Raw genomic sequence first — 15,577 nt, forward strand, 5'->3', positions numbered from 1 at the left:
AATGGGGATCAGAAGAATCCAAATCCGTAGAGAAATCTCCATCTAAGAATTTGGAGACAATTAACAACTTCCATCTCTACTGACTGAGGATTTCTCTATGGATTTGGATGCTTTTGATCCCATTTTGAATGCCCAGGTTCCAGGTGCACAAAGTCACAGGGCTTGCCTAGAGGAAACTTGAGCATATATGGCTAATACGAACAACACTAGAGTATCTAGTCATTCTTTTTTGTCCCAACTCCGATATCATATCCATTGGTTTCTTAAACAAACGCATAAACATACTTTAAGAACAGTCATGCCCTCATTCTACCCTCACGTTGAGGGGCAAATCAAATTTGTTGGTTGTTGCTGATCGTTGAAAGAGACCTTAGTATTATTACAAAATAGTGAACATTTTGCCGAGTTAAAATAATCTCACTTTTTTAGCAAGTGATTAATTAGACGACAAACACATCAAACAGAACCAGTTTCATTTTTCTGTCGTAATGGTTAAAAGGTGTTCAGCAAACTAAACTTACTCACCAGTTCATTACGACAAAATGAGAATAATAAACAAGAGTTGAGTGTGCCCTAACAAATTATTTTTAAAATGAAACGCGATAGGATTAAGGGGACACAAATTTCGTATTCGGCGGATCACAAAGTGAAGGAGATAATGGAATTGAGCTGGTGGTTTTGCAGGCACCGGGTTTGGAGTTTCCTCTGTAGGCATTGCAGATATACTTTATGACATTGCTATAGTCCTGCACCAGCAAATCAAGGTTCTTCACACAAACAGAAATTAAAGATATCTTGAAGGGAAAATATAGAGAGAGTGTGTTGCTAACCCGGAAGAGTGGTTCGTTATTCACAGTCACCCAAGGGAGATACTTAGGAGGAGGATTCAGTTTTAAAGTTTCCTCAGCATTGTGCAGAATCAGCTGCATTTTCATTGTTTTGCATGGATCAGTTGGTGAGAGCTCTGAACCAATATATATATCCAAGTTCAACTTCAAGCAAAGGAACAGCGAGGTAATTATTTTTTTGAGATTATATATCAATAAGTTTCAGCCATTAACATGAAGACAAATTCGATCCATCTTTGGTAGAAGGCCTCTTTTATCCAAAGAATAAAGAGTAAAAATTATGTGGACTTCTCTTCAATTTCTGGCTTTTGCTTTTAAAAGAAATCAACATACCCAAACCCTTCATTTCCGAAAAAGTTACAACAAACCTTTTTTCCAAGTGCAGTAGTGTAACAATTATGAATAGAGTCAGGTTTCAAATTGAGATGGTTAGCACAAAGGTGCCACATAGATGTGTCCTTGCGTTTCTGCTGCAAATGAGCCTCTACACAGCGGATGAAGGGGAAACTCTGTGTCTGCAGTATCAAAAAAGTTGTGAGTGTAGTTTCAATAAGATTTATTTTATTTTTTAAGAAATTAAAAAGGGGGGTGTGGGATAAGACTTACTAATGGCCAAACATGAAGAGCACATGCTTCTATGGTATTGTAGAAGCACTCAAGAGGACCATGCTGCACATCCACATCAAACCCAAATAGATATTATGGGTAACTGCCAAAAATTATTGATAACAGGAGACATATGAAAAGACTAAAAACTTACTTCGGTTCTTTATAAATGAAATAATTATTTTTCACATTGGTCACCAAAACCTATTTTCCCCTCATTTTGGCCCTTCTAATACTAAATCACTAACTTCAGAATTAAAACATAAACTTTCCTTCTACTCTCAGGAAAGGCTTGTGAATATTTTCAAAATGGTAAAAAGGTCTACGGGATTTCATTGAAACTTGTGTGATTCAAACAAATTCGAGAAAAGTTTTCATGAATATTGAAAATAAAAAAAGTTATTTCATTAATTACAAGAGATTACATTAATTAATGAACTTAATGATCTACTGTCTCAAAAAACATGCTGCAGGTCACTAGAATCTAAATTCACTGGGGGTCACAAGATCCGATGAGAATACCAATTTATAAAGAAGCAGCCCGCAAATTGACCCATCTACAGATGACTATAAGAAGGATGAAGCAAACAAGAAACAGGTTGAACTTGAGGTTATATCTTAGATATAAAAGCAAAGGAATGGAGATGGAACCTGGCAATTCACAGTTTTGTTATTTGGGAATATGCGAGCATTGCCAAATGGAACCAAGTGAAGGTCAACAATAAATTTGAGATCCGTGTTAAGCATTCGCACAAGATGATCTACAATGAAGGACTGAGAATCTGAACAGAGGGTTTCGTAGTACAAGTTAATGTTGACCTTCTGGGGTTGTTTTTGATGAAGCTGATGGGCACGCCTATCATCTGAGATATTAACAGAATGAGATGTATAGGCCATTGTCAAAATCAGCAGAGAAATCAAAATATGCAAGCAGCCAAAGAAATTTGTGTGTGAAGCCATTTCTCTTTGAGAGCCTACATACAATATATGCTTTGATTTGAATAGACTGTCTCTCTGGCTTTGAGTATATTTATACATTCAGCATCTGAGATGCCAAATGCCTTCTTCAGTCTCTTGCTGAACCTTTTGTCTCATGGGATCCAATACGTCAATAAGCTAATTATGTGAGCATTGTCACTAACGTGCATGTCTCTATTTCTGTTTCATGCATATGCTGTGCTTGCCCTCTATTAGAGGTCATGCACGTGTTTAGTTAAGACCTTGTCAAGTCTTAGTTATAAGTCGGTTTAATTAGTTAGTTGACACGTCATCCACACATGCCATATGAGACTCTTTATATTGTAACTCAGATCATTCTGCAGTGCAAGATACCGAGTTCATATTCTATATCTCTCTAAATCCTGGTATTCTGACACCCTCCACCTCGTTGAATCATAGAAAGGCCACCGAGGGTTTCATGTAAATTGTTGTTTCAAATAATTCGTCTCTGGTGACATCATATATCCAAGTTGCTCTTTTTTTCCTTTTCTGGGTACAAATCAAGTTGGTTAAAATTAGTGAGTTCCGTAAAAAACTCAAGCTGATGCAACCCTGAGATAGACCAGGTTATAATATCTGCGATACTCTGCAGTTTCCGTATTGTTGAAGGCTTTTCAAAGAACCTCTCCAGCAATCATTTTTATGGCCAGAATAATAGTACCTTTATCACTATAAGCGTTTCCAGAAATTAAGAAAAGAAGAATTGCTTTGTTTTTCTTTTTTCTTTTTTTTAATTTCATTTCACAAATTGATTAGCTGCTTTCTAGTTTATGGCAGGCTGCTGGTAAAGTTGGGCCCTTATAAGCCTTGCAAACAAAAGTTGTAAAATTTGCGTAGTCCTGCATAACCAACAACGACATTGATTAATCAATTAACTTTGATGATAATCTTGGACATAATCTTGAAATTAAAGGTAGACAAAGAAGGCTAAGAGACAAACTTTTCCAATTGATTGATTGTTCACCATCACCCATGGGAGAAATTTACAAAGTGGCTTAAGATTTGCTGTTTCATTTACATATTTTCTTCCCAGCTGCATATAAATTCAAATACGTAAAATTTTAAGACACTAGAATCAATGAAGTAGGAGTACGAGAAATATATAAATTTATGGAAGAAGTATATAGATAAAAGTCAGAGAAACGTGAAATAACCTGTGTTCCTTTGCCTTGGTTGTAGCACTTGAGAACAGGCTGTTGAGGCAAATCCAACTCACTGAAACAACTTTCCCACTTCTCGAGCCTTCCCTCAATTACCAGGAATTCAAAGCAGTAAATCAAAGCATAATTTTTGTTCTGCATCATGGTTTTATTATCCAACATGTCAGATACCATCTCAGAGGTTAAATTTCTATATACATTTGAAGAATATGTTTAGATGGAAGAGAATCAACGAATAAAAAAATATTTGATTTCAAACTAGAGCCCAAGAACTGTCATTTTTCTTTTGCTTTCGTTAATTTTTTTTCCCTGATCCATACGTGCTCTTAAAGAAGCAGAGAGAGCATCTTAAGCTTACCACATCATCCCACAGATTAAGAACACAGGATTCCAAAGAGTTCAGCTTACATTCATCTGGGCCGTTCTGCAAAGTTTTGTAGAATTACAAGTCAGTTATAAAAAGGAAGACCACGCTTGAAAGCAGTTCTGAATTAGCAGAAAGACCAAAATTTATATTCCCTCAGTTTTCTATGAATTACATAAACAAGCATTCACCTCCTTCCCTCTAAGTATAATTAAGATGGTAGGTATGAAAGAAGCAAGATATTAACAGAGACACAGAACAAAGGTAGTGTTGAAGATTTAGAGAGACTAAATGGAAACCTGGCATGAGATGGAGTTGTTGGTGCTGTTGATAGAAGCATTGGCCCAAGGGACTAGCTGCAGATTCACGATATCAATGAGGTCTCCATTAAAGACTTCGCCTAGATTCCTAATGATGAATTCAGCACAAGGTTTGCCGAGGCTTTCATAGTACACTGTTAGATTAACTTTCTCAGGAGACGAAGTAGCACCCTCAGCTTGAAGGATTGGAAAGCAAAGGGAAAAAGTTATCATAATTCTGATGGCTAGTTTGAAAGAAGCCATTCTTGGGATATCTATTCAGAGTCTGATTCTGAAGAGCAGAGGGAATATGTTGCAATAAAAGCCAACTGGTCGTTGACATAAGGTGTGTTTATATATTCATTTAGAAAACCTCAATATAACCGTTAGGTAGCTGTAGTCTATTCTGTTGGTTAGTTAATTATGAGTTATTTAATGGAACCTAAAAGAAAAGGTCTCTTCTTTGTTTAGGGTTGCCAAACGGGCCTGAAGTTCACAGCATTCGAAGGAAACACAAAGCTCCATGTCATTGTCTTATGACAAGATACAAAATTTCATTTCGGACTTCACAATCTACATTCTCATGAGCTACATTTTAGTACATGATGTCTGTCTAAAATTTATATCGAGTTCCAAAGACAAATATTACAATGAGTTAGTGCAAAACGAAGCAAATTCTATAGTCTGTAAAGATAAATCAACCGATTCATAATAATGTACACTTGCACATTCACAGACAAGCTGTGGAATCTGGAGATTACTGCCAAGAGGATGTAGAACAAGCACAAGCATCGTTTAGGGGGAATGTGTCCCTAATGCCGTGGATAATGGAACGGTAAGATTTTGAGGGTAAGAAGCATGGCAAACTGGAAGAAAGGAATTGGTGTAATGGTTAGGATCAGTAGTGGGGACTGAGAGTGAGAGACAAGCATCTGGTTTAGGATTTCCCTTGAAAGCATCGCAGATATACTTGACAAAATTTGGATAGTCCTGCAGCCACAATTAAAAACAGAGTAAGACCAAAATGTTGCCTTCACAGTGATTGAGATCCTCATTTTGTTTAATTCGGTTAAGAAGACAAAACCTCTTGAAGTGAGTGGTTGTCCACAACCACCCAGGGAACAAATCTGATGGGTGGATTAAGCTGAGCTGTTTGGTTGGCGTACATTTGCTCAATCTACTTTGTTTTCATATTGCAAGGAAATGATGGCGAAAAGGGTAAGAGAGATTGATGAAATAGCCAGTAAATGAAAGAAAAAAAAATCATAGAGGAGTCCCAAGTAAGAAATTTAATTACTAACAAATCCTATTCAAGGCAAAATGTCAGGTGATGACATGCAATAAGGATATATTAATGATTAAATTTTTGCATTTAGGACTTATCAGTATTTTAGGAAATAATTGGGAAGGAGTGAGAGAACAGACCAATCTGCCGGTGCCATTAGAATAGCAGTCAAGGGGAGAGGAGTCCAAGCCACTCATTTGGAAGCAGTTCACCCATTGGTTTTGCATCTTCTCTAGCGTTACCCTCTCCACGCAGTGTATGAATCTGAAATGCTTCATCTGAACATCACTTTTTTTAATTAATTACAGACTTGGACATTTGTATTTATACTTTAAAAAAAAAACAAAGGATAAAATTTTAATGAGGCCAATATAATACCAATAATCTCAAAAAAGACATTAAATTTCAAAGATTGTTGGGCCTCAAAATCCACTATATTGGATAGGTCTGGATTGGGCGATTGGTTTTATACCGGGCCCGTAACATGTGCAGAAATACAACAAGCAGCTATGCAATTTGAATTTTATTTTTCTATATATATATATATATATATATATATTAACAAGATTTCAATATTAAAAACATTATTATAAATTTTAAAAATCTTCCAAGCTATCATCTCTTAGCAGTGGGGTCCTTAACTTTTCAGACACTGTACAACTACTGCTAAAGAAGTAATGTTATTAATATTCTGTGAATAATACGGTTAGAAGATTTTCTATCCTATATTCACGATACCTAATAAAATTCAAAATTCCTATGCATTGAAAAGTCTTTGAAGTTAGAATGCTCACTTTATCCCCCCCCCTTTCCAGTTTTTAACAATCAACTTGTCCCAGAAGCTTACCTATCAAGTTAAACGGGAAAAACTAAACAAATTTAAGCAGAGTACTTTTTCCAAGAGAAAACAATGAAGCATGTCCCAGTTTTCTAGTTCAAATTCTTCTATCAAGTGTCCGACTTGAACAAGGGAAAAACTATTAGCTAATGAAACTGTGAAATTGTAAACTATATAATAATTACAATAATTCCTCATTAAGATTGTGGTGATATGCAAAACATGGCCCAGTGAATTGAATTTGAAATCAGAACACCATCGTATCAGTACTTGTCAGCATCAAAGGCTAAATGAGATTATCAATTGAAGGTTGCTGCTTAATTGCACATTATTAAAACCAGAATGTAAAACTCAAGAAAATACCCCACTGTGATAACAATAACTAAGAATAAAATGCATAACAAAATTAAGAACCATGAGCGAATGAAAATGTAAGGGTGGTAGTGAGTACCACATCAGGATAGATCTTGATAGTGCAGGCCTCGACTGTGTTGAGTAAGCATTCCTCCTCTCCATGCTGCACTTTCCAAGAAAATATTATTAATTTGTTGTATAGTAATTTTCAATATGAAATCATTAATATCATAATGACATGATCTATCAAGTCCTCTTGTCGGGGTCAAATTTGGGGGGAAAAAAACTGAAGTAAATTGGGGGTAGGTGAAATATGCAGATGGGTAATAAATCAGCTACACAAACATTAAATTAATAAAGTCAGAGTAACTTCGGTGGATGCAACCATGATCCAAGGAAAGGACCCGTATCTGTAATAGATTTCGTTTCATCATCACAAAATTCAGAGTTCCCTCGAATATGATGATTACGGAGAACTTCGTCCGCAAATCCTACTCCGTTTCTTATCGATCTTTTTAATTAAATTGTGTAGTTTAAAAAAATTAAAATTAATTAAAAACAATTAATACATAGCAAATATAATTTTTTTTAAAATATATCCATATATAAATAGATAAATATGAGAGAGTAATAATAAGATAAATAAAGAAAGAGAATGTGTTAAATACATTAAATTAAGGATGAAATAGTTCAAACAAACTTAAAAAGGATATTATAAAAAGTAACAAACCTATTTAAAAAAATTAGATCTTATAATAAGGAACGGAAGGAATATTACGATGATAATTTTTAAGACGCGATATCAATGGGTTAAAGTGATGAAATATGACATGAAAACTTCTAATTTGCTACCTCAATAAAGAGATAATTTTTAGTTGGATCCTCACAAAAGAAACCGATTCTTGAAACAAGATTATGTTTGCAATTCAATTTCTGTACGATCAAATTTGACATAATGCTAATAACTACGGCTTATGAGTCAGTCATTGAAGGAAGGGAGGTAACCTGACAGACAAAGGAAGCATCGGGTTTGATGACGGCATTGCCCCAGGGGATCATTCTGAGATTAACAATGGAGATGAGACCCGTTTGGAAGATGGTCACAACATGATTCACTATGAATTCTGCACAATACGGACACAGAGTCTCATAGTAGACAGACATCGTCACTTTCTCAGCTTCAAGGTGATCTCCTCCGTGCGAAGAAGAAGAAGAAGAAGGAGCAGCCAGCAGGAACAACAAGAGCAACAGAGGAAGAAGGAGGAAGCAGAAGATGAAGAAGAAGAAAGAGCGAGGAGAACAAGAAGAAGACAGATTTGAAATTTGCATTTTGTATGGCGTAGCAGAAACAGAGAGATTGGCTTCAGTAGTTTGTATTGTGTATCACTTGCAGCGTATGCTTTTCATGGAGGTTAGGTATCTCTCCCTCTCTCACTCCCACTGTCACTTTTTCCTTTAAATGTGCATGTGAGAGTGACCTTTAGGCCATGCTGGATAGATGGTAAAGCAAAGTAGGGAGAGGAAGAGGGAGGCACCACTTTCTGGTGTTTGCTGAGAACTGCGAAGGAGAAGGATTTCCCTTGGCCAAGCAACTTTCATTCAATGCAAATAAATCCAAGTTTCACCAGCAATTCGCATTCCACGCCGATTATTGACTGACTATTTTAAAAGGGCCAGTTACTTTGGCATTTTTTTATTGGTAAGTTCTTCAATAGATTAATTGACATAAATTTATAATGATATGAGAAATATATATATATATATATATATATTCGAGACTTGACATTATTTTTTTCCCATTCTTTTGTTAAAAGTCAGTTCGCCTGTATCTCCTTTAAATGAGTCTGCACATAGCTAGAGGCGACATTAGAAGTTTGAAATGGTATATTTACAAAATTATCCATGAAACCCAAAGGATAAGAGTTAAGAGAAAATAATATATTTCTTTTAAAAAAATATTGTTTGGAGTTAAATAAGGTTCCTCATTTTTTATGTACTTTTTCAAAAAAAGTTCATATTTTTGTAAAAATGCTTACTAATTATACTTCTCCGATTTCTAAATATAAGACCTATTTTGTAATTATAAAATAGATCTTATATTTAGGACCGGAGGAGTATGAACTGACAGCAACTAATTAGATTTCATTGTCCTGTTGTATTTTACTGTTACTAATATTAATTTGAAGCATGGACCAAAAATAATTGGGCTTATCCACTTTTGTACGGGATTTTTTTTTGTTTTCCATATATAAGCCTGAAACACTCCGTGGGCGTGGAAGAAGGAAAACAATAGGCCCAACTTTGTTTGGACTGGATTCTAATCATCGGACCTACGCTTAACCCGATTCATTTTAAACTCTCAAAACCCCGGAAATCCAATCCTCTTTTATTCTGCGACTCGGTATATATACTTCAACGCAGCCTAGGGTTTTTCTCACTCAGAGCAGAGGCTAGCGCACTCAGGTTTCATTTCTGAGCTTATCATACCAAGATGGTCAGTCATTCTTCCCAAATCTCGTAGCCTAGTTCTGTTTTTCTCTTTCTCCGTTCTCCTTGAGTTTCATCCTTACTGGATTCCATATCCAGAATAATACGCATTGCTTTGTAATCGCAGTTTCTTATATGTAGCTCCAAAGTTCCCTCAGTTGTGATTTTGTTGTCCTTCGTGGGAGCACTGTGCTTGTGGCTGACCTTTATAGCGTCTAAGTGAATGGAATAAGATCTTGATTTTGACGATGATGCTTATGTTTTCTTTTCTTATTCTCTTTTTAATGACTTGATCCGTCAGTGTCGAGGGAGATAAATTTCCTTGTCTCATGTTCCGGTATATACTGCTGGTTTATTTTGCATCAGTGTGCCCTATTGTCTGATGTGTTTTTGTGTTGTAGAATATATCTACATTATCTGCTTTATAGCCTTCTGAAAAATGATAATACGAGTTCAGGCTCATATGGAGCTTAAAACGTTTCTCAAACCTCCACATGCCCGAGCAGGGAGTAGAGAATGTTATCCTACTTGAGACCCAATTGTACCCAACCTATTGAGTGTTTTCAATTTAATATCTTTTTGTGACTAAAAGCTATTTGAACTAGTTTGTATATGTTTATTTTTCTTTGAACGACTTTATTGATGTTTGTTGTAATACTGCGGAAAATTGTATGCGTTTATAATCTCATATTATCTGTGGTATCTATTTTCTTGAATTTCAGGCTAGGGGGTTGAAGAAGCACTTGAAGAGGCTCAATGCTCCTAAACATTGGATGCTTGATAAGCTTGGCGGTGCCTTTGTATGGTTCTTTTCCAGTTCTTGTTTCAGTTTCATTTGCTTGTTTTCTTTTAAAACATCCACTCTGAAGCACCCACTCAACATTCTGTTTGTGCAGGCACCGAAGCCATCATCTGGACCCCACAAGTCAAGGGAATGTTTGCCTCTTATCCTTATACTGCGAAACAGATTGAAATATGCTCTCACATATAGAGAAGTCATTTCTATCTTGATGCAGCGCCATGTTCTTGTTGATGGCAAGGTTAGGACAGACAAGACATACCCAGCTGGTTTCATGGGTATGTGAATTCAATTTGATTGCTTTATGATGTTGCTTAAACTGTTTTTTCCGAATTATTATTGATGTTGATTTGACTTGTTGGACAATGGGGCCACTTTCCAAGTATAGTTTCTTTCAATGGTTGGGAGTGCAACATTTGAGCTTTAGAATTATGAATGTCTTGGCAACAAAACTCAGAAAATTTAACCATCTCCTTATTCAAGTAATTGTTCATTCCCAGTAATTACTTTCTCCACACACTACTTTTGTATGGCCTGACAGTCTGCAATGAACTTAATTAGGTGTTCTTGTTGGTGTTCCGACCGTTTCAGATGGTTACCTTTTTCTTCATTTTTGTTGTCAGATGTTGTATCTATTCCAAAGACCAATGAAAACTTCCGGCTTCTCTATGACACAAAGGGCCGTTTCCGTCTCCAGTCCTTGAGGGATGAAGAGGCAAAGGTATGTCCGATCTGATTTTTCAAGTACTATATAACAAATTGACATTAAATGTTTACATTATATTTCGCGAATCACACGTTTGTTACCCGATCATTAGTTGCTGCTGCTAATTGACATTGTGAGAGGAAACATGTGGTTCGATGGACAAACTATGGACCTTTTACTTGGATGGATGTTATTTGTCGTGGTATTTTCTGTCTAAATGACGTCTGCATTTTACGTTTCGCAGTTTAAGCTTTGCAAGGTTCGATCTGTTCAGTTTGGAACGAAGGGCATCCCATATCTGAACACCTATGATGGGCGCACTATCCGGTATCCGGATCCATTGATCAAGGCAAATGACACCATTAAGCTGGATCTGGAAACCAACAAGATCACCGACTTCATCAAATTTGATGTTGGGAATGTTGTAATGGTGACTGGAGGCAGGAACAGAGGTCGTGTTGGTGTCATCAAGAACAGAGAAAAGCACAAGGGAAGCTTTGAAACAATCCACGTCCAGGATGCTACCGGGCATGAGTTTGCTACCCGCATGGGTAATGTCTTCATTATCGGTAAAGGGACAAAGCCTTGGGTCTCTCTTCCTAAAGGCCGTGGTATTAAGTTGTCTATCATTGAGGAGGCTAGAAAGAGGCTCGCTGCTCAACATGAGGCAGCTGCCTAAGTTTGATTCGCTTCGTATTTGAATACTTCTAGGTTGTTCGTCAGAGCTGGCCCTGCGGCTTAGTTTGATAATAGTCCTTTATTTCATTTTGTTCAATTTAATAGTGAAATTTTGAGCACTTCATCATGTTATTTTAATTTTAATTTCTCTTATTTTCGCCGAAGATAAATTTATGGATAATGTTGACTTGTTCCAGATGGAAATCGCCTTTCTATTAGATTAGTACAATACTGCAATTCCAGCTCTGCTGTTTCGCAAATTGCAAGTACCGGATTGGAGCTAAGCTTTTATTTGTAGAGGAACCATTACTGGAGGTTTATACAATATTCCCCCTATCCGGCACTGTTTCATGATGATTCTTACAAATTCAATTCAAACGAACTCTAGATTTAAAAGTCGGGTCTCTTCATACCCAATGGAGAATTAATGTGAGATGATGAGACGAGTACGTGAAATATTATTTCCCAACTAACCTCCTACGAGTTTCCAGTTCTCAAATTTAACTAACTAATCACCTAGAAGCAGTAATCTCAACCTCCTGCAAACAGAAACAAACTCGCACACCAAACTAGAGTAAAGCAATCGTCTCTTATTGTCATCCTGCATGCACCTCACGCATCATGACGAAGTCTTTGATCAAAGTGCCACACGCCTGCAAGCCAAGAAGCGGCAATTACAATAATCATCAATGAATGTAATAATCGAAGTGACGCCGCATCATCAAGGAATTCACTTTTGACATGCTTCCAAATCATACGCCTATTTATACTTGATTATGATTTGAGTCCATATATTGTGAATAGTGTTACGTTAATATATAAAGCAATACTTGAGGAACGGTAAGGAATGAAATGCAACATTCATGAACACATACCGTGACCCTTTCCAACCATTCTCAACTGAGCCACGTACTTCGCTATCTCCTCGATTGCTTCAACCTACACAAAGGAAAACGTATAAAAATATTGTCGTATGTCCTCCTTTTCTTCATCTTTGTTTTTAGCACTCTTTTCGACATGATAGAATAGTCAAGAATTAGAAGAATGAAACCTCATTTTCTGTCTATTGACTCCACCTCCAGAATGCATATGGATTAAAAAGGCCATAGAACGGATGAATGTTACCTGCTCACGGAGAAACTCGCTCTGAATGAAGTGAGCCAATTCAGGATCATTGTTGTGGTCCGCAACCTATCATTCATTATATATATAATATTCAACAACGAGGAAAAACACAGAGGTCTAACAATTTGCTGTTTCCTCATCATCAGGAACATTTTTCAACAAAAAGCTGAAGTAAAGAGACATTACACTGTACACATTCAGTAGTTTCTCGTTTGCTAACTTCTCCAAAGACAAGGCTAATTCCATAGCTGCGCAACTCATAAATGAAGGTTGGAACAAGAGAATATATAATTGCAGGGGTCAGGTGTGAATAAAGAACGTTAATTTTACTAAAAAGCATAAAAGTTTCCACAAACATGAGGCATGTCTCGATGAAATTTCAAAAGTGATACGAATAGTGCAATCATATCAGAAGACTCACCATACAATGCATCTCCCTTTTCAGCATGCTCAAAATCCGAGGGGGGATTCTTGATAGAGTGAAGTAACACTCGTCCACCACGATCGTTCTATAAAAATATCAGTCACAAGAATCATCAATTAGATGGACCTTTCTCCATATCCCAAGAGAGAATCTGAGAAAGGTTTAAACTCGTGGATTATGAGGAGGAAAAACCTGATATTTCATAAGTTTCTCAGCATGCTCTCTTTCTTCTTCACTTGATTCCTTGAAAAACCTGTTCCCCCCAGGAAATCAGAACATGCAATTGATTAGAGAAATCGTAGGATGAATTTGAGGGAAGCTTGATTATGGGGTTTCCGAATGTTACTTGGCAAAGCCTTTCAGAGCAATGTTGTCTCTGTCAAAGTACGCAAACATGGAGTGGTACACATAGGAAACGTTGTATTCCACACTGTCAGAGACAAGTTCAATAGGAGTTGTGAACAGTATAAAGAAAAGAAAAAGGGGAATTACAATTAAATCAAGAAATAATTACCAAAAAGTCCTAATAACAACCTCAACAGCTTATAATGACAAGCATATAATGACAAGTCCTACTACAGTGAAAATGACAACATCTAGGATTTGTTTTTCAATTGTTTTTCTTTCCTGTGATCTCATTGTAATTCTCCCAAAGAAAAATGACACGAAGATCTTTATACACTCGAGATCATATGGAGTTTTTCCTTAAGCAGAAAATAGAGTAAAAGAAGATCTACAGTTGAGTGAAAAGAATGCGCAGAATAAAGTATTCATATCTCCAAAAATTTCATTGTGAAACAAAAAATTCTCGATATTTTATAAGAAGAAAAAAAAAATGATGAAAAGTACTCACTTGATCTGCTCGTTAATCGCAGCTTCACACTCCTCTTGGTAGTTCTGACGAGCCAAAGAAACTTTAGGAGCAACGGGAACAGAAAGGACCTCCTTCTTGATCTCCTCAAATGGTTCGAAAATAACGGCTGTGGCAGCAGAATTCGTCTGAGGTGATGCATTGGCCACGAAATTTCTTCTGCTTCCACTGATCTTCGCAAGACTCAGTGAAGAAGAAGAAGAAAGCAAAGAAGTGTAGTTTCTTCGGAGACCCTCGCCATCAACGGCGGAAGGAGAAAAAGAAGGAACTTTGAAACATGCAAGAGCCATTATGGGCACAAGTCGGTATAATCCGGAAAATGGGTACTGGAAAAGAGAAGAGAATTGAGAAACGGCAATGCTGAAGAATGGAAGAACAACAGGAGTTGAATATATGTGGATATAGGCCGTGGGATCAAGAATACGTGGACGATCGTGATTGCGGGAAAAGTTCAGGCGTGTGGCGAACTCGTGGCCTGGGTAGCGGACACTGGACCGGTCCACTGTCCAACGTTACTTATTTAATATTATATCTCCAATGAAATTTCGGGAAATTTTAGAACAATGAGTTTAGGTGCGAGCAAATTGTTATTTACATTACCTGAATAAAGATCTCTTTCAATTTTCAATGTATAGAAAATTAAGCATTTTCAGAAGCCAAATCATGGTCAGTAAAACGAAGTGACACACCAAAAGAGCCGCGCTTATTATATAGTTTAGCTGAACGAGGCTGATGATCATGGGAAGGACTTGAATTGAAAAAATAATGAGAAAAGAATTTGCGGTGACTGGAAATTTTTGAAATAGAATCATTTCAAGAATAAAGTTGAGGGATATAATAACAAAAACGAGATCCATTGCATGGTAATGGCACAGGGCAAGGTCGTGTTGCTTGAAGATGTTGCCACCATCGCAATTACTGCCACTCTTCTCCTCCAAGCTTCTACACGTGTCACAACTCTCCTTTTTTTTTTTTTTTACTCTTCTTTTTTTTGATACGAAAGAGGGCAAAGCCCAGAAAACTACATTAGATTACTCATGAGGGGATTAAATCCCATACATTCAGTAGCAACTAAAGTGCTTAGATGAGGGGGACAAAAATGCAAAAAAACAGACTTGTTTAGTCCTTCCTTCGCCAATAAATCCGCTACTCTGTTTCTCTCTCGCGGGATGTACTGCAATATAACTTGCCAACTGAGTGCCAAAAGGTTTCTTATCCGCAACATTAGTAGACTTTCCATGATCACGTTGTTCTCGCCCTGTAAAGCCTGAATGAGATTATAAGCATCAGATTCCAACACTGCTTTTTTGAATCCCATACTCCAAGCTAATTCCAGGCCTTTGTAAATAGCCCATTGTTCGGCCTCCAACACTGAGCAAGAGCCTATGAAATGTTTAAATCCAGCAAGCCAGGTACCATTATGGTTGCGCAGAACACCTCCACATCCTGCTCTCAAGGCTGTTGAAGACACTGCTCCATCCACATTCAATTTTATCCAATCCCTATCAGGTGGTCGCCAACACACTTCCGTTTTATATTCCTTTGCCATCTGCACATAATTTCTCCAACTATTCATAATTATGAAAGATGGTTCATCTGATCCACATTCAATTTTTTTTTTGCTCTTCTCAAAACTCAATCTCAATGCCAAAATTTTTTTCCCCAAAGAATTTCGAAGAAAATGGGCTCTTTATGAGCTCAAGCACTACTAACTTTTTTGTTTGTTTTTTTCCT

At 36.9% G+C, this 15,577-nt stretch overlaps 5 protein-coding genes across 6 annotated transcripts; 1 reads left to right on the top strand and 4 right to left on the bottom strand.

The window, feature by feature from the left end:
* Nucleotides 1-475: 475 nt before the first annotated feature.
* Nucleotides 476-1,774, bottom strand: LOC114722548 (gamma-interferon-responsive lysosomal thiol protein-like). Of its 2 annotated transcripts, none has more exons than XM_028908596.1 (4): nucleotides 1,455-1,774; nucleotides 1,217-1,363; nucleotides 831-923; nucleotides 476-746 (listed from the first exon to the last, which is right to left on the bottom strand). In XM_028908596.1, exons 2-4 carry the CDS (start codon nucleotides 1,295-1,297, stop codon nucleotides 609-611), a joined length of 312 nt encoding a protein of 103 aa, XP_028764429.1. In that variant the 5' UTR covers nucleotides 1,298-1,363; nucleotides 1,455-1,774; the 3' UTR covers nucleotides 476-608. The 2 variants fall into 2 exon arrangements, with proteins under 2 accessions (XP_028764429.1, XP_028764428.1); XM_028908595.1 differs by having other exon boundaries at nucleotides 831-992.
* Nucleotides 1,775-2,787: 1,013 nt separating this feature from the next.
* On the bottom strand, nucleotides 2,788-4,540 carry LOC114722632 (gamma-interferon-responsive lysosomal thiol protein-like). Its single transcript, XM_028908709.1, has 5 exons — nucleotides 4,277-4,540; nucleotides 3,972-4,037; nucleotides 3,608-3,748; nucleotides 3,394-3,486; nucleotides 2,788-3,292 (listed from the first exon to the last, which is right to left on the bottom strand). The coding sequence occupies exons 1-5, from the start codon at nucleotides 4,538-4,540 to the stop codon at nucleotides 3,206-3,208; spliced, it is 651 nt and encodes a 216-aa protein (XP_028764542.1). The 3' UTR covers nucleotides 2,788-3,205.
* Nucleotides 4,541-5,071: 531 nt separating this feature from the next.
* On the bottom strand, nucleotides 5,072-8,082 carry LOC114722633 (gamma-interferon-responsive lysosomal thiol protein-like). Its single transcript, XM_028908710.1, has 5 exons — nucleotides 7,759-8,082; nucleotides 6,851-6,916; nucleotides 5,702-5,839; nucleotides 5,361-5,453; nucleotides 5,072-5,266 (listed from the first exon to the last, which is right to left on the bottom strand). The coding sequence occupies exons 1-5, from the start codon at nucleotides 8,080-8,082 to the stop codon at nucleotides 5,072-5,074; spliced, it is 816 nt and encodes a 271-aa protein (XP_028764543.1).
* A 1,057-nt stretch (nucleotides 8,083-9,139) lies between these two features.
* On the top strand, nucleotides 9,140-11,627 carry LOC114722581 (40S ribosomal protein S4-3). The gene is made up of 5 exons (XM_028908653.1): nucleotides 9,140-9,247; nucleotides 9,963-10,040; nucleotides 10,137-10,317; nucleotides 10,663-10,760; nucleotides 10,990-11,627. The coding sequence occupies exons 1-5, from the start codon at nucleotides 9,245-9,247 to the stop codon at nucleotides 11,422-11,424; spliced, it is 795 nt and encodes a 264-aa protein (XP_028764486.1). The 5' UTR covers nucleotides 9,140-9,244; the 3' UTR covers nucleotides 11,425-11,627.
* A 350-nt stretch (nucleotides 11,628-11,977) lies between these two features.
* LOC114722582 (ferritin-3, chloroplastic-like) lies at nucleotides 11,978-14,173 on the bottom strand. The gene is made up of 8 exons (XM_028908654.1): nucleotides 13,826-14,173; nucleotides 13,319-13,402; nucleotides 13,165-13,225; nucleotides 12,970-13,057; nucleotides 12,735-12,796; nucleotides 12,549-12,614; nucleotides 12,299-12,362; nucleotides 11,978-12,076 (listed from the first exon to the last, which is right to left on the bottom strand). Exons 1-8 carry the CDS (start codon nucleotides 14,131-14,133, stop codon nucleotides 12,036-12,038), a joined length of 774 nt encoding a protein of 257 aa, XP_028764487.1. The 5' UTR covers nucleotides 14,134-14,173; the 3' UTR covers nucleotides 11,978-12,035.
* Nucleotides 14,174-15,577: the final 1,404 nt, after the last annotated feature.

The sequence above is a fragment of the Neltuma alba genome, unplaced genomic scaffold (genome assembly GCF_004799145.2).
Source record: "Neltuma alba isolate B1F8T4 unplaced genomic scaffold, ASM479914v2 tig00012097_pilon, whole genome shotgun sequence".
Taxonomy (NCBI): domain Eukaryota; kingdom Viridiplantae; phylum Streptophyta; class Magnoliopsida; order Fabales; family Fabaceae; genus Neltuma; species Neltuma alba.

Bases quoted from the DNA above. Each gene is read 5' to 3' on its own strand.
- LOC114722548 (XM_028908595.1), bottom strand. From the start codon at position 1,297: ATGTGGCACCTTTGTGCTAACCATCTCAATTTGAAACCTGACTCTATT. The intron at 993-1,216 runs GTTTGTTGTAAC...CTTTGCTTGAAG, and splicing joins CTACTGCACTTGGAAAAAAG to TTGAACTTGGATATATATAT. The intron at 747-830 runs GTTAGCAACACA...TTGCTGGTGCAG, and splicing joins ATAACGAACCACTCTTCCGG to GACTATAGCAATGTCATAAA.
- LOC114722632 (XM_028908709.1), bottom strand. From the start codon at position 4,540: ATGGCTTCTTTCAAACTAGCCATCAGAATTATGATAACTTTTTCCCTT. The intron at 4,038-4,276 runs GTTTCCATTTAG...AAAACTTTGCAG, and splicing joins ACAACTCCATCTCATGCCAG to AACGGCCCAGATGAATGTAA. The intron at 3,749-3,971 runs GTAAGCTTAAGA...ACCATGATGCAG, and splicing joins TTAATCTGTGGGATGATGTG to AACAAAAATTATGCTTTGAT.
- LOC114722633 (XM_028908710.1), bottom strand. From the start codon at position 8,082: ATGCAAATTTCAAATCTGTCTTCTTCTTGTTCTCCTCGCTCTTTCTTC. The intron at 5,840-6,850 runs GTACTCACTACC...AGTGATGTTCAG, and splicing joins TCAAGATCTATCCTGATGTG to ATGAAGCATTTCAGATTCAT. The intron at 5,454-5,701 runs GTCTGTTCTCTC...AAAACAAAGTAG, and splicing joins CTAATGGCACCGGCAGATTG to ATTGAGCAAATGTACGCCAA.
- LOC114722581 (XM_028908653.1), top strand. The intron at 10,041-10,136 runs GTATGGTTCTTT...CTGTTTGTGCAG, and splicing joins ATAAGCTTGGCGGTGCCTTT to GCACCGAAGCCATCATCTGG. The intron at 10,318-10,662 runs GTATGTGAATTC...TTTTGTTGTCAG, and splicing joins ATACCCAGCTGGTTTCATGG to ATGTTGTATCTATTCCAAAG.
- LOC114722582 (XM_028908654.1), bottom strand. From the start codon at position 14,133: ATGGCTCTTGCATGTTTCAAAGTTCCTTCTTTTTCTCCTTCCGCCGTT. The intron at 13,058-13,164 runs GTTTTTCCTCCT...ATATTTTTATAG, and splicing joins AGAAACTTATGAAATATCAG to AACGATCGTGGTGGACGAGT. The intron at 12,363-12,548 runs GTAACATTCATC...TCCTTTGTGTAG, and splicing joins GCGAGTTTCTCCGTGAGCAG to GTTGAAGCAATCGAGGAGAT.